The 14,868-nt window shown below is 32.1% G+C and overlaps 1 protein-coding gene across 1 annotated transcript in view; it reads right to left on the reverse strand.

Annotated features, from left to right (window-relative positions):
- LOC111694794 (protein lev-9) overlaps positions 1-14,868 on the reverse strand; it is a gene marked incomplete in the record, with an annotated part of 65,945 nt that overhangs the window by 8,512 nt on the left and 42,565 nt on the right. Inside the window, 3 exon segments of the mRNA XM_023463820.1 lie at positions 684-766; positions 9,485-9,666; positions 14,566-14,651. Coding sequence (XP_023319588.1) covers positions 684-766; positions 9,485-9,666; positions 14,566-14,651 — 351 coding nt within the window.

The following is a 14,868-nucleotide window of genomic DNA, read 5'->3' on the forward strand; positions in this document are numbered from 1 at the left end:
TTCTTGATTCCCCCCCCCTATCCTGAGTATAAGTTGCTGACCAACGTGTGTAGGAGAGTAATCAAGTAATTGGAGTAAAGTTTGAAGACAAGATAAAATACTAAAAGGTTCAGCACACACAAATCAGACTTGAACAAAGCTGGAAACCCTTTAATGTGGAGGCTTTATCTCCTTTTTTAGTTAATCTGCAGATTAATTTAATCTTTATTGGATATCTAGGAATAAGTGTGGTTTGCAGAAACCGAACAGCCAATCAGAAGCCGGAAAATTTTGCGCAAAACCAAAGATAGAACTGTCATTGGATGGAACACAAAAGAGAGGATTAAGCAGAAAAAGTGTTAACAGTGGATATTTAGATTAAGCAAACGGAATTAAGGATACCCAAAACAAGAGTTTCCGTGATCAAAGCTCCCCCCCCCTTCAACGCCACGATTATTTACCTTGATATCCACAATACAAGAGTTCTTTATACGGGGACTTGTCGAAGGAACGCCGCACCCGTTTTGCTTCCTGTCCACAAATGAGGCAACAAAATGGATTTGCGACAGCGCCCTCTTTCGCAGAAGTTTTTTTCTGCACCTGTATTGTCTTCCAGCATTTGCGAAAAAGAAGCAATAGGGGTGCGATGTGCCTCCCCCCTCATCTTTTAGGACTGTGTATTTCACAAACGTACAAATAATTACCTTCTTTACACCATGGTGTCATTCCAGTCCAATTTCCAAAGAAGCACTGAGTTGTATTATTCCCTTTCAACATATATCCATCCCTGAACATATAGAATACAGTTGTATTATTCCCATTCAACATATATCCATCCCTGAATATATAGAATACAGTTGTATTATTCCCTTTCAGCATATTTCCATCCCTGAACATATAGAATACAGTTGTATTATTCCCTTTCAACATATATCCATCCCTGAACATATAGAATACAGTTGTATTATTCCCTTTCAACATATATCCATCCCTGAACATATAGAATACAGTTGTATTATTCCCTTACAGCATATATCCATCCCTGAATATATAGAATACAGTTGTATTATTCCCTTTCAACATATATTCATCCCTGAACATTTAGAATACAGTTGTATTATTCCCTTTCAGCATATATCCATCCCTGGACATAGAATACAGTTGTATTATTCCCTTACAGCATATATCCATCCCTGAATATATAGAATACAGTTTTATTATTCCCTTTCAGCATATATCCATCCCAGGACAATGCACATGTATAGAATAAAATAAATAGGTTTTTATTATGTTCTTGATTCTTTCTAACCGCAAAAATTGAAGTTTATTGGGACTTTCAGTAGGATCTGCATATGTATTCTTCTTTGGTTTTTTCAACTTTTATAAATTTATACATAGCTAAAGTTAATCAAGGTCTGTATTGTTATATTTCGATGGTTAATCAAGGTCTGTATAGTTATATTTCTTTGGTTAATCAAGATCTGTATATTTATACATCTATAGTTAATCAAGATCTGTATATTTATACATTTATGGTTAATCAAGATCTGCATATTTATACATCTATGGTTAATCAAGATCTGTATATTTATAAATTTATGGTTAATCAAGATCTGTATACTTATACATTTATGGTTAATCAAGATCTGCATATTTTTACATTTATGGTTAATCAAGATCTGTATATTTATACATCTATGGTTAATCAAGATCTGTATATTTATACATCTATGGTTAATCAAGGTTGGTCCATCCTAAAGATTATTCCAAGGTTAGAATACTTGAACCCTGGAAAGGAAAAGGGGATTTTCTCTTTATATAAAGTTTTATTTTCTTAATTGCAAACAAACAAATCAGAGAAAAAACATTTAATGAAATATCTAAGATCAATCTGATGGTATGCAACAGCGTGCCGGACCTACTATCCATCATGGGTACACTAGACTTGCCGGTACGCATCAGTAAGGTCATATACAGTGCGATAAAAGTAACAATAACAATATGTTGGGAGAATATAGAGTGAGTTAGACATTTTTGAATTGGTTCAATTTGAACCAGGTTTCGCTACTGGTCAAGACCAGAATGTAGAATTTTATAGTTTTATATCAATTTCTCGAGACAGAAACATCAGATAGATGTCTTGTAATAATAGTTTAACGCCTGAGATACTCAGGTTTCATCCTATACCCCCTTTCATTTTTCCTTTACAGTCCTTTTAAGAGTAATTACAGTACAAAAATAACCCCATCTGAGGAGAGATTGGGGTTGTGAATTGAATACAATTTTAAGTGAAACCGACCATATTTGAGCCGCGGCTTAAATTAAAACTGCCGCTTAAATTCTTTAATTTCGGTCTCAGGTTCTTTGAGAAATAAGTCCACTGTGGGTAAATTCTAATCACCAACAAATAATTGGAAAAAAATTATATCCAAATCCCAACATTTTCACCTAGAATACAACGACGACATGTTCTATATAGTGGTAGGCGATTATATCAATACATTGAAGACGACTTTTTAAGTTTTGAATTACAAGTTTACAAGTAAACCAAGAGAAGATAAAAAAATATTCATGTTGTTTAACAGCTTGATAAAAATCAAAAGTCGTCTACATTGTACTGATATATACGACGATGACTGTATACCAATCTGTAAATTGTTCAACTATTCTGACTCTAATCAATAGGGATGGATGTTTTGATTTAATTTGACTTTAGTTGCTAATTATATTATTGTATTATGCAATTTATTATCATCTTCAGAGGTATGCACCTATAGCGCGGTAAAGTATAAGGGAAAATGAAGTCCTAAAAAAACACTATTTTTTCATAAATAAATGCCTGTATTTTTTAGAATTTTTTTTTATATATCATTTAATCATTGAGAATAAGCTTTTATAAATTTAAATAAATAATCTAAATTTTTTCCTGTAGATTTTAGAAATAAATTAAATTAAACATTAAGTGGTTCTTTTACTTTTAACAAATTAAAGTTGAATAAATGTAATTAAATACAAAACAAACATTAACTTCAAACAAGTTTTGACAATGTTAGATTAAATATTTGATTAGTTCATGCAGTAAAATATAAGTCTAGGGTAACAGAAAAGTGAATTAATAAAAGGGAACTGTACACGGAACTTCAAGTGCCATTCCATTATTAGAATGTCATGTCCTATACCCAACGGACATACCACTCTCTAAATAGGACATAACACTCTCTAAATAGGACATACTCTCTAAATAGGAAATACCACTCTCTAAATAGGACATATCACTCTCTAAATAGGACATACCACTCTCTAAATAGGACATATCACTCTCTAAATAGGTCATACCACTCACTAAATAGGACATACCATGTCTCTAAATAGGACATACTCCTCTCTAAATAGGACATACCACTCTCTAAATAGGACATACCACTCTCTAAATAGGACATACCACACTCTAAACAGGACATACCACTCTCTAAATAAACAGTCCCTTTAAGAACTGTCCAATTAAGAAGTGTTGAATGTTTGATAACAATTACTTTAAGAAGTGATTAATGTTTGATGAACAGTCCCTTTAAGAAGTGTTGAATGTTTGAGAACAGTCCCTTTAAGAAGTGTTGAATGTTTGATAACAATTCCTTTAAGAAGTTTTGAATGTTTGATGAACAGTCCCTTTAAGAAATGTTGAATTTTTGAGAACAGTCCCTTTAAGAAGTGTTGAATGTTTGAGAACAGTCCTTTTTAGAACTGTTGAATGTTTGATGAACAGTCCCTTTATAAACTGTTGAATGTTTAAGAACAGTCCCTTTAAGAAGTGTGGAATGTTTGAGTACAGTCCCTTAAAGAACTGTTGAATGTTTGAGAACAGTTCCTTTAACAAGTGTTGAATGTTTGAGAACAGTCCCTTTAAGAAGTGTTGAATGTTTGAGAACAGTCCCTATAAGAACTGTTGAATTTTTGAGAACTGTCCCTTTAGAAAAAATTTCCCCATCCATCTGATTATACAGATAGATGAGAAAAGGTGAGAGTTTCTGGGGTTTTACAACTTTTTCCTTTTTCTTTCACACCACACAGATATTGGATAACACAAACATTAAATAGAGCTGGAAATTAGGAATGAGGGAGATGGGGGCCATGCGACCATGAGCCCCGCAATATCCTGTTCGAACCCAGGTAGTTAGCAGAACCATGCTCGAGCCCCGCAGAATCCTGATTGAGCCCGTATGACTGCTCAAGCCCCGCCAAAGACAATAAATAGAAATTAGAGCTGGGCTCGGTCACACTTTTTTTCCAGCGGTTCGTTCACCCTGAGATAAATCGTTCAAAAGACGAATGTCTTAGCTATGAACCAGAAGTTTTGTTCCGTTTACGGTATTTTTTGTTCTTTTTTAAAGTGACTGTTCTTTATCGATCTCAATCTTATTAAAAATAATAACCAAAAATATTTTAGAAATCGGTTACAGCTCAAAAATTAACCGTTTTATCAGAATCATCCGTTAATTAAAAAAAATGTTCAAATCGTTAATGGAACTTTTCCCAGCCCTAATGTAAAGGAATACAAAATACATTGCCAAACTAACCAGAGATACCTAAATAAGAAATCATGTGAATTAAAATGAAAATTCGCTCACACAAAACTCTACCATCATGACGTATTGCAAATTACTCCTTTTATGCTGAGGCTAGAAACAAGCGTTTAAGAATTCTAAAAATGTAAATGTTAGAGCTAAAAAATAAGTATAAATAATAACTCAGTATGTAATAAATACAGTTTAACATACCTAGATAAATTACGTAGTACTTTATCGTGCCCATTGGTTTGGCATTGATAGTTTGGAGCTTGTGTCCGTGTTGACATTGAAGCCTATGAGATCGTGCACATTGGTTTGGAATTGATAGTTTGGAGCTTGTGTCCATGTTGAGATTGAAGCCTACGATCTCGTGCCCATTTGTTTGGCATTGATAGTTTGGAGCTTGTGTCCGTGATGGCATTAAAGCCTATGAGATCATGCCCATTGGTTTGGTATTGATTGTAGCTTATGTCCGTGTTGGCATTGAAGCCTATGAGATCGTGCCCATTGGTTTGGCATTGATAGTTTGGAGCTTATGTTCGTGTTGGCATTGAAGCCTATGAGATCGTGCACTCCTTTGGCATTGATAGTTTACGAGTTGTACCTGGACTGATACGGTTCTGATAGCAGTTTTATGAGTACGGCATTTACTACAAGTAAGCAAAAACTTCAAAGTCGATCCGGTTTTGAAGTTGAAGAACTGTTTTCCTTCTCCATAATATTCGATTAAATATCTCGAAAAAAAATATGAAATACAGTCTACAAAAAAACCCCATAACTAACATGAAATAAGTTTGTTTAAAAGGATGCTGAAAAAAGAGCAGAGAATATGATTGGATCGAATATGGAATTGAGTGTTTGCTACAAACCCAAATTTACTAATTCCTATGTCTTTGCAACCTGATGGAGTAAACCTTTGATATTTCAAACTTGGATACCGTGATCTAAGAGAATTCATAGTTTGAAATATCTGAAGGTCTACGATATTGGGATGTCAAGACAAAGGATTAGAAAAGCAGAGTTTGTGACAGAGTCTCTATTCCTTTTGGGGAAAAAAATTGACTTTTTGAATTATAATACTTGTGCAACTTTTAAAGGAAATCGGTAATTTTGTTTAAAATGAAGGAAGGATTTTAAAGATGAGTGGAAGTATGGGGGGGACTGGTTTAGTTTCTAGTGAGAACTATAAGATTAGATTAGGATCGGATAAAATGATAGATAGATAGATGGATGATAGATAGATAGATAGAGAGATAGATAGATAGATAGATAGATAGATGGATGATAGATAGATAGATAGATAGATAGATGGATGAGGATCAAATGAAGAGTTGCAAATTACTTTTCCATCGGCCAAGGATAAGATATAAATAAACAGATATATATATAAATAGATAGATAATAAGAAAGATAGATAGAAAGATAGANTGGCTGATCAAGGTTGTCGGACTTATTCTCATTATTACACGAAGCAAGCTGTTTTCACTTTCGAGAATTGGCAGAAAAGAAATATTTTCTTTCGGATGTTTGGAGACTGCTTTTAAAGTAAAATATTCGATGTGTTGAGTTCAGACTGTACTTAGTGTAAAAACGTAATTTCTAATCTTTAAAATTAAATGTTTTTTGTTCACATCGCCTGAAAAGTATTTATTTAATGAAATATTTGCAAATATAAATTCATATCTTAAAATTTGGGTTTTAAATAAATAATCTTTCAAAATGAAACAAAGAACTTATCTTTTATCATACTTTGCAGTTTGCACTTCTTTAAACATGTCAAAAATTTATCTTTAAACATTTTTACATATTAATCTTATCTTTACCCTAAAGAATCAAGCAGTGAAAAATGATGAACTTTTAATCTCGGCCTCGTTCAGAGGATATCCAACATTTGATTAATTTCGGACTCGAGGATATCCAACATTAGTTTAATTTCGGCCTCGTGCAGAGGATATTCAACATTTGTTTAATTTCGACCTCGTGCATAGGATATCCAAAATTTGTTTAATTTCGGCCTCGTTCAGAGGATATCCAACATTTGTTTAATTTCGACCTCGTTCAGAGGATATCCAACATTTGTTTAATTTCGACCTCGTTCAGAGGATATCCAACATTTGTTTAATTTCGACCTCGTTCAGAGGATATCCAAAGGAATCGAGTGTATGCATCAAACTCAAATGTTCTGATCTAATTTGATCTAACAGAATTCATAGTTTGAAATATCTAAGGTCTATGACACTCGGGTTGCAAAGATATGTGTATATCGATGAAAAATCAGTGTTTGTGAAAAAATCAATTTAATTTTCGCGAAATTATGTTAATTATAAATTGTAAATTGTAAAGAAACTAAATCTGCAAAAATATTTAAACAAAGAGTAATCAATGTTTATCTTGAGAATTATTAGAGGTTTAAATGCTTTGCTAGTTGTATATCATGTGAATAAATTTTATATATAAAAAACTTTTGAAAACTGAAACTTTATTTGATTATTTGTGCTTGTGTATCCACCATCCTTAACACCCTGTATTTTAATTTATCTCTACATTAATCCCTCTGATTTCACCCTGCCACAGATCACCTGACAATCTCCTTCCTTCCAATCAACTCCTTCCCTATCCAAAAACATATCTTGATATGTGTAACCAATTATATTCAGTATCGTTAACTAACTATCTATTTGACCTACCAGCTTAGTTTAATGTGATTTCCTAGTTCAGAATGTTAATCACAATTGAACAATTAAAAGAACTCTTATATTTATTGAGAAAAGTCTCCAAAAATAGCGGCTTTATGTCCAAGTGTCTTAGGGGTTAATTCAAGGATTAGATAAAAATCTTTAGAATTTCTGTAAATTATCAAAGTAAATGAGTAAAGAGTAAAATATTTTTAACTAGTAGTATTTCCTAATTATGTTTGGTTGGTCTATATACCAACCAACAGGGTGTCCCAAGAAATATGACAGTCAAGTCCAAAAGGGTGATCACATTTTGGAAATGGTAGGACAATTTTGTGATTATTGTTCAAAAAATCGTAGGTTGTCAATGGAAGGACAATTTTGTGATTATTGTTCAAAAAATCGTAGGTTGTCAATGGAAGGACAATTTTGAGATTATTGTTCAAAAAATCGTAGGTTGTCAATGGAAGGACAATTTTGTGATTATTGTTCAAATAATCGTAGGTTGTCAATGCTGCAAATTGTTTAAACTTTCAGAGACTATCTTCATGCTTTTCTCAACTGTCATGTTTCTCTGGGGACACCCTGTACTGCATATATTCATGTAATCTTGGTTTCTGAATATTCTAATTTACACTCAGAATATATATATATATATACACCAACACCGCAGTGCAGACAAACATACTCACACTCGATTCTCCCTGTAAGAAGGGGCTGATTAATTTTTTGTACCTTCCCGGTTTGCCTTTTATAGTTTTTGTACTGCACTACCTGATCTAGCAATTTAAAAATCGGCCCGGTAACATACAGGTATCGGCCGTCAAGAGTTATTGTATTAGATTTAAATTTACAGGTACCGGCCGTCAAGAGTTATTAGATTTGAATTTACAGGTACTGACTGTCAAGTGTTATCATATTAAATTTGAATTTACAGGTTTTGGCCGTCAAGAGTTATCATATTAGATTTGAATTTACAGGTACTGACCGTCAAGAGTTTTCTTATGAAATTTGAATTTACAGGTATACCGACTGTCAAGTGTTATCATATTAAATTTGAATTTAAAGGTATTGACTGTCAAGAGTTATCATATTAGATTTGAATTTACAGGTATTGGCCGTCTAGAGTTATCATATTAGATTTGAATTTACAGGTACTGACCGTCAAGAGTTATCATATGAAATTTGAATTTACAGGTACCGACTGTCTAGTGTTATCATATTAAATTTGAATTTACAGGTATTGGCCGTCAAGAGTTATCATGTTTGATTTGAATTTACAGGTACTTACCGTCAAGAGTTATCATATTAAATTTGAATTTACAGGTACTGACCNGGCCCTTAAGTGTTATCATATTAGATTTGAATTTACAGGCACTGGCCCTCAAGTGATATTGTATCAAATTTGAATTTACAGGTACTGGCTCTCAAGTGTTATCGTATCAAATTTGAATTTACAGGTACTGGCCCTCAAGTGTTATCGTATCAAATTTGAATTTACAGGTACCGACCCTCAAGTGATATCGTAACAAATTTGAATTTACAGGTACTGGCCCTCAAGTGTTATCGTATCAAACTTGAATTTACAGGTACCGGCCATCAAGAGTTATTTTATTGGCTTTGCATTTATTTGTATCAGATGGTCAAGTGTTATTGTATTGTATTTGCATTTACAGGCCTGGCCGGTCTTAAGTGTTTCTGTATTTTATATGCATTTACAGGTACCAGCCAGTCAAGCGATATCGTATTGTAATTGCATTTACAGGTACCGACAGGTCAATTGTTATATTGTATTGTATTGTATTTGATTTTACAGGTACCGACCAGTCTAGTGTACCCTCCACGTTTTATGTATAAAATATAGGTTGGTTGAATTTGTGCATACTCTTAACATTTGTTTCTAATTTCTAATATAATGTTTTGTTTTTCTAAATTCTAACTATGTTCCCAATACGATTATTTTGTGTTTGTGGATTGTGGGTTAAGATTCAAGAAAAGAATGATTCTTTTCTAAAATATGATGATGGTATTTTTGTTTTTCTATCTGAAAATTGATATTTTTAAAGTGCAGTTTTGGATTTTTGTGAAGCATATCATAGAAACAAAAATGTCAGAATTGCGTAACTTTATAGATAGAAAAACGACGATATCTTTGATATCTTAAATACGAATGCTGCTCTTAAAATGTAGGGTCACTTGAAATCAGGTCGACTCTTACATTTCAATAGTAAATAATCGATGTTATTGCTTGGAAATAAAAATGACCTGCATTCAAATTTTCCGACCATTCCGTGATCAAGTTTTGGCGCCACAACCATTCCATTGCGGGGTGCGTCAGGTAGCTCTGTACACTTAGCTGGGATACACTTCGGTACAGTTGTCCACGTCCCGTTGTGGCACACTGTACTTCGGTTAGTGGTAGGCTGGAACTGAGACAGACATTCAACCTGGAAATATATGATAGTTTTACTAAACACATAAAAAATAACAAATTTAGTTAAATGGGTCAGTTTACACTGAACAATCGCTGTATCTCATGCTCATTGGGCTTTTTAAAGTTATAGCTTGATTCTAAAGTCGTCTTTTTATTCCAGAGTTTTTTGGTTGTCACTGGTTAAGTTCGATAAAAAATATAATTATAAATGTTTCTCCAGAAGAAAAAATAAAAGATCCAAAAAAAGAAGAATAAAAAAAGAAAAAAAGAAAAACTTCTGGTTGGACTAAAAAGTTAGTTTCTCAGTAATGTACTACTGTCATAAGAGAATGGTGAAAAAGGTTAAATAGATAACATCCTGTAATGAAGTAGTAAAAATGGCTGGACATTGGAATTACAACTCTCCCTGCTGATGGGGGGGGGGGCATTTAACTTTTTTGCAGCTTTTTTGTCAACAATGACAGAAGTTAAAAAGTCTATACATCTATACTTATAAGCTAATAAAAATTCTTAAAATTTAAAGAAAATCTATTTCTGAAGGCAGCAGGATATTTTTGGTCTGGAGAAAAGTATCTAGTATTGAAAACCGATAAGATAAATATTTTTGAAAATTTTCCAACTAGAGAATAAATTGTGTTTCATGATTTCAGAATAGCAATAAATCGAGGGGAGTGCAGGACCCATTCCTTGCAGGGATTTTTAAAAGGATTGTGTTTCCACCGAACGAAAAGTTTCGCGAAAATATGCTAAATTCAGCGAATATTTTTTCGTATTTGGCAATTTTTTTCGCGAAATTATTTGTATTCTCGCCAAATTTCGCATTAATCTGTTTCACAAAACAACAAATTGTGAAATTTTCGCATTTTTGGTTCTTTTATGCGATTTTTTTTTTCGCGAAACAGATTATAACGTGTTTTTTTTCCACGAACAGAACGCAGAAAAAGAGTCCTAATGACTAAAACAGGGTCTGTTGATGAAATTTTAAGTGACTTATCAGTTATATAATGGCATGTCCGATTCGCAAAGGTATCCTTAAGAGCTTTGTCAATTCAAGTATGAATAAGATATCTATGTTTTCAATTTTATAAACTGTTAATTTTCAATTGCAGTTTCTCTGCAGAATGACTTGTGCATTACTGCTAAAGGAAAAAAATGTATGAATCATCAAATTTAAATAGTTTTTGAGCTGTATAAATAACAACTTCTAATGTAATAAGGAGAGAGGACTGACGAAACTTTAAACTCGGTCGGTCCAATAGTATAATGCATAATATTGTAGATGGCTGTGAAGGTTAAAGGCTAATGAAAAGGATTGAATGTAAAATGTTATGGTTGCATGAGAAGAAAATAAACAGGAGAAAGTTCCAGAGAACTATTTGATTTCTTCAGATTTTGCATAGAAATACCAATAAATAGGACCAATCAAATAACAGAGCATGAAGCATTATGGAACCTAGATGAAAAAATAACTTGTTGTTATCAGGTTTTTTATAACTAGATCTTCTATTTGAATTGTGAACATTTTCTCTCTGCATACATTGAAAATCTACAAAAAATGTTCGCGGATTTTATAAACATATTTTGTGGATTTCAAAATTTAATCAAAATATTATTTTGAAATTTTGATCATCCATAAACCTTCCCTTTGATCAAGTGAGGTCCCACACAAAATTTTGGCCCGATAGGTTCAATTGTTTTGACATTTATTGGATACAAACAACAGGCAGACAAGATAAGTAAATTGATAAAAGATGGAAAGGTTTAGAGTATACTCAATTTTTAGAATTAGGAAAAAACTACTTTATGTCAAAAACACCATGCATGAAGGTCTGTTAGAATTTTGAAGTTTTTATATTCTGAGTTTGTCGTGCACTATAAATTTCTCCCGTGTCATATTAAAAATTAGGTAATCATAAGTTTTCAACAATTTAATATTGGAAATTACCCAAATAAGTGAACGGTCCCTTTAAAAAAATAAATCGAATTTTTTATCTATTAAACTCACAAGCGGAAAGAATTACTTACCAAATCAAGTATCAGTGACTTGACTTGATAAGACTTATCAAAAGCCGCTAAACGTATTTAAGGCTTCATATTGTTTTAGACCTTTTATATTTCAAACTATGAATTTTGTTTGAAAATTTGAACTATCAAATGTTTAAACCATGCAAAGATATTGTGAAAATTTTAGCTGTGGTAAAGTTGTCTAATGCTACAAAAATCAATTTTTACAGTTAATTAGTGCGCATCGATCCTGCATACAATATGTTTTAAAGAAGCGAAAAAAAACTTTCTTTTAAAAATTATCAATAATGTGGCATGATTAATTCACAATAGGTTTTTGTCTGAACAAGAAAGAAAAAGATATTCTTATTTTCTAGCTAAAAAATGAATTCCTTACAATTGAGGTTTATTGGTGAAAGTGACTTAAAGAATTTTATACATTTTTTTAGAAAGATAAAGATGATATCTTCCTCATTGTTACTCATAAAAAGATTAATAGCTGGTACCGCTGTCAATCGGACATTCCACACTATAAATGGTCACTTGAAATTACGACTACAGTCTCTTGAACTCGTCGTCAGACTTACAGAAGTTCGCACTTACTTTCACGGTGGACTTGGTTCAATTTAAAATTTGAACCGGACCGGATCGACCCCTTGTACCGGTCTTAGTGACGCACAGCTAGTACTGCCCGGCACCTTTCCTATATCGGACCGGTTTCCACTTTGATGGCGCGGCTAGACTTTTTACTGTGCCTGCTGGTCTCATGAAAGGCCTATTTTATTTATTTATTTTGCGTTTCTAATAACATGTTGGACAAAGGAACTGAGTATTTGCCACAAACTCAAATTGTCTAAGTCCAATATCTCTGCAACGTAATGGTGTAAACCTTTGATATTTCAATATTAGACTTTTCGATATCACAGAATTCATAGTTTGAAATATCTGAGGTCTACGACATTGGGTTGTAAAGATTCAAGGATTAGAAAATCAGAGTTTTTGGCAAAGGCTCCTTTAAAAGAGGTAAAAAGATTTTTGATTAAATCATTTATAAAAATATTTTTGTTCATTAGAAAATGTCAAAACTAAATCAAATTCAAAACGGCAAAATGCATATTTTAAATGTCATACGAAACATATTAGCGAAATCAATCATTTATATTGAATTTTAAGCTTGATTTGATTAAGGTACATAAAGGATTAAATAAATTTACTTGTTAACAAAATCTTTCCTTATTTTAATTAAGTTAGATTACAAATGATCTTGTACAGAGCTCGCATCATAGTTAAATTATTAAAATTTCGGACATTTTCAAAATTGAAGCAAAAAATTTTTTTCTTTCTTTTATTATTATCTCGATGGCAATGTTTCAGGTTATAATGAGAGCGCTAGTATACTCTAAAAGGTTTTTTTTTGATGTATATATATTTATATTTACATATTTAAATATAATATATAAATATTTCATGTTTAATTTCATAATTAACGAAATGTGTAAAATATTAAAATCTACAATCATTCTTATACATTGCATGCAAGCAAAAACGTATTTAAAAAAAAATTTACTATTAAAAAGTTATGATTTAAAACTTTTTAATGTTAAATAAGATCTAAAGACATTTAAATACTAGTTTTTTTTTGAACTAAAACCAATCAATCAGAGTTTTGGGGTCTTCATACTATATCCGCTCAGTTGGTTTCCCTTATCATGGGGTTCTTCTTATAGTTTAATCTACAGTGCTGCAGTTCAACTCACTATACATTAAGTATGACCTCGCTATGGTTTAGTCAAATCTTTTCTTTCTGATCCTTTTGAGATTTTAAGATTATTGAATAAAAGCGCTTCGCGCCCATCTTCTATTTCATCTTTATGTCTGCGATTATCTTTTCTTTGTACAGTATAAAACTATAACAAAAAAAAATTTAATTAAAGTTTTTTCATGGATTTTCATGATTTTATAAAAAACGAAATTTGAAGACACATTTTTGATGTTTTGAGCATCCATAAAACTTCCCTGGAGTTATGTGAGTAGCCTAAAACATTTTGGGCCCGATTGGTTCTGCTGTTTTGACGATTATTGGATACAAACTGTCATACAAGCAAACTATGCATATAAATGTATTTGGCAATCTAATAATTGAAAAAAAAGTTTTTCATGCAAGATGGCTTACGGGCAGAGACTAACATAGCAAATATACTGTTTGATCATATATATTTTATACTTGGTGAATTTTATTTCACCCCCACCCTCCCTCCTCCCAAAAATAATCCAAAAGTAATTTATTTACAAAAATTTGTTCAACTAATCAACTTTAAGTAAAATAAGGAATAATTTGAAAACTTGTGACAAACCCAAACTAAACTAATTTAACTGTTTGTTAAAACTAGAACTTCAATAAATTAAAAATAATAAAACTTAAAATAAAATATTATTAATAAGAGATTGTCGGTCACGGTAAGTTAAAGTGGACATGCCCGATTTTTTACGGCACCCTTGACATCTTTATCTGAATCTAAAGTGTGGAAGATATCGTCTTTTTTCTAATTTAAAAACTATTAATTTCATTGCTAAATTAAAGCTTTGTTTAGTCAACTTTTATATGGACTGTAATCGAAATTTCAAGAGACCCTCCATGCAAAGGTGACAATTTGCCTGATTCACAACGATACCCTTAAAAACGTTATCTTTGTCTTATCAAATGTGAATTAGATGTCCATGTTTATAATTTTTAAAACTGGGATTTTCTGCAAAAGTAGCTTTCGCATTTCTACATCAGGAAAACATAGGAAAACAAACGAATTATCAGAATTAAACACTTTAAAACTAAAATATAAAAATATCTTTGACATTACAGTCCCTTTCAGACCGAATACATTTTTTAAAAATTTGATAATATCTTAATTACCTTAATAGTTTGATTATGTCCCACCGAGCTGCCACTACTTCTATCCGAGACAAATCCATGGGATATATGGGGAACTACACACGGGGCTAAAATATAATATAATAAAAATAGAATTAGATATCCTTAATCCATGGGATATATGGGGACACACGGGGCTAAAATATAATATAATAAAAATAGAATTAGATATCCTTAATCCCGATTTGATATCCTTAATCCCGATTTGATATCCTTAATCCCGATTTGATATCCTTAATCCCGATGGGATATCCTTAATCCCGATGAGATATCCTTAATCCCGAT

The sequence above is a fragment of the Eurytemora carolleeae genome, unplaced genomic scaffold, assembly GCF_000591075.1.
Source record: "Eurytemora carolleeae unplaced genomic scaffold, Eaff_2.0 scaffold9, whole genome shotgun sequence".
Lineage (NCBI taxonomy): Eukaryota > Metazoa > Arthropoda > Copepoda > Calanoida > Temoridae > Eurytemora > Eurytemora carolleeae.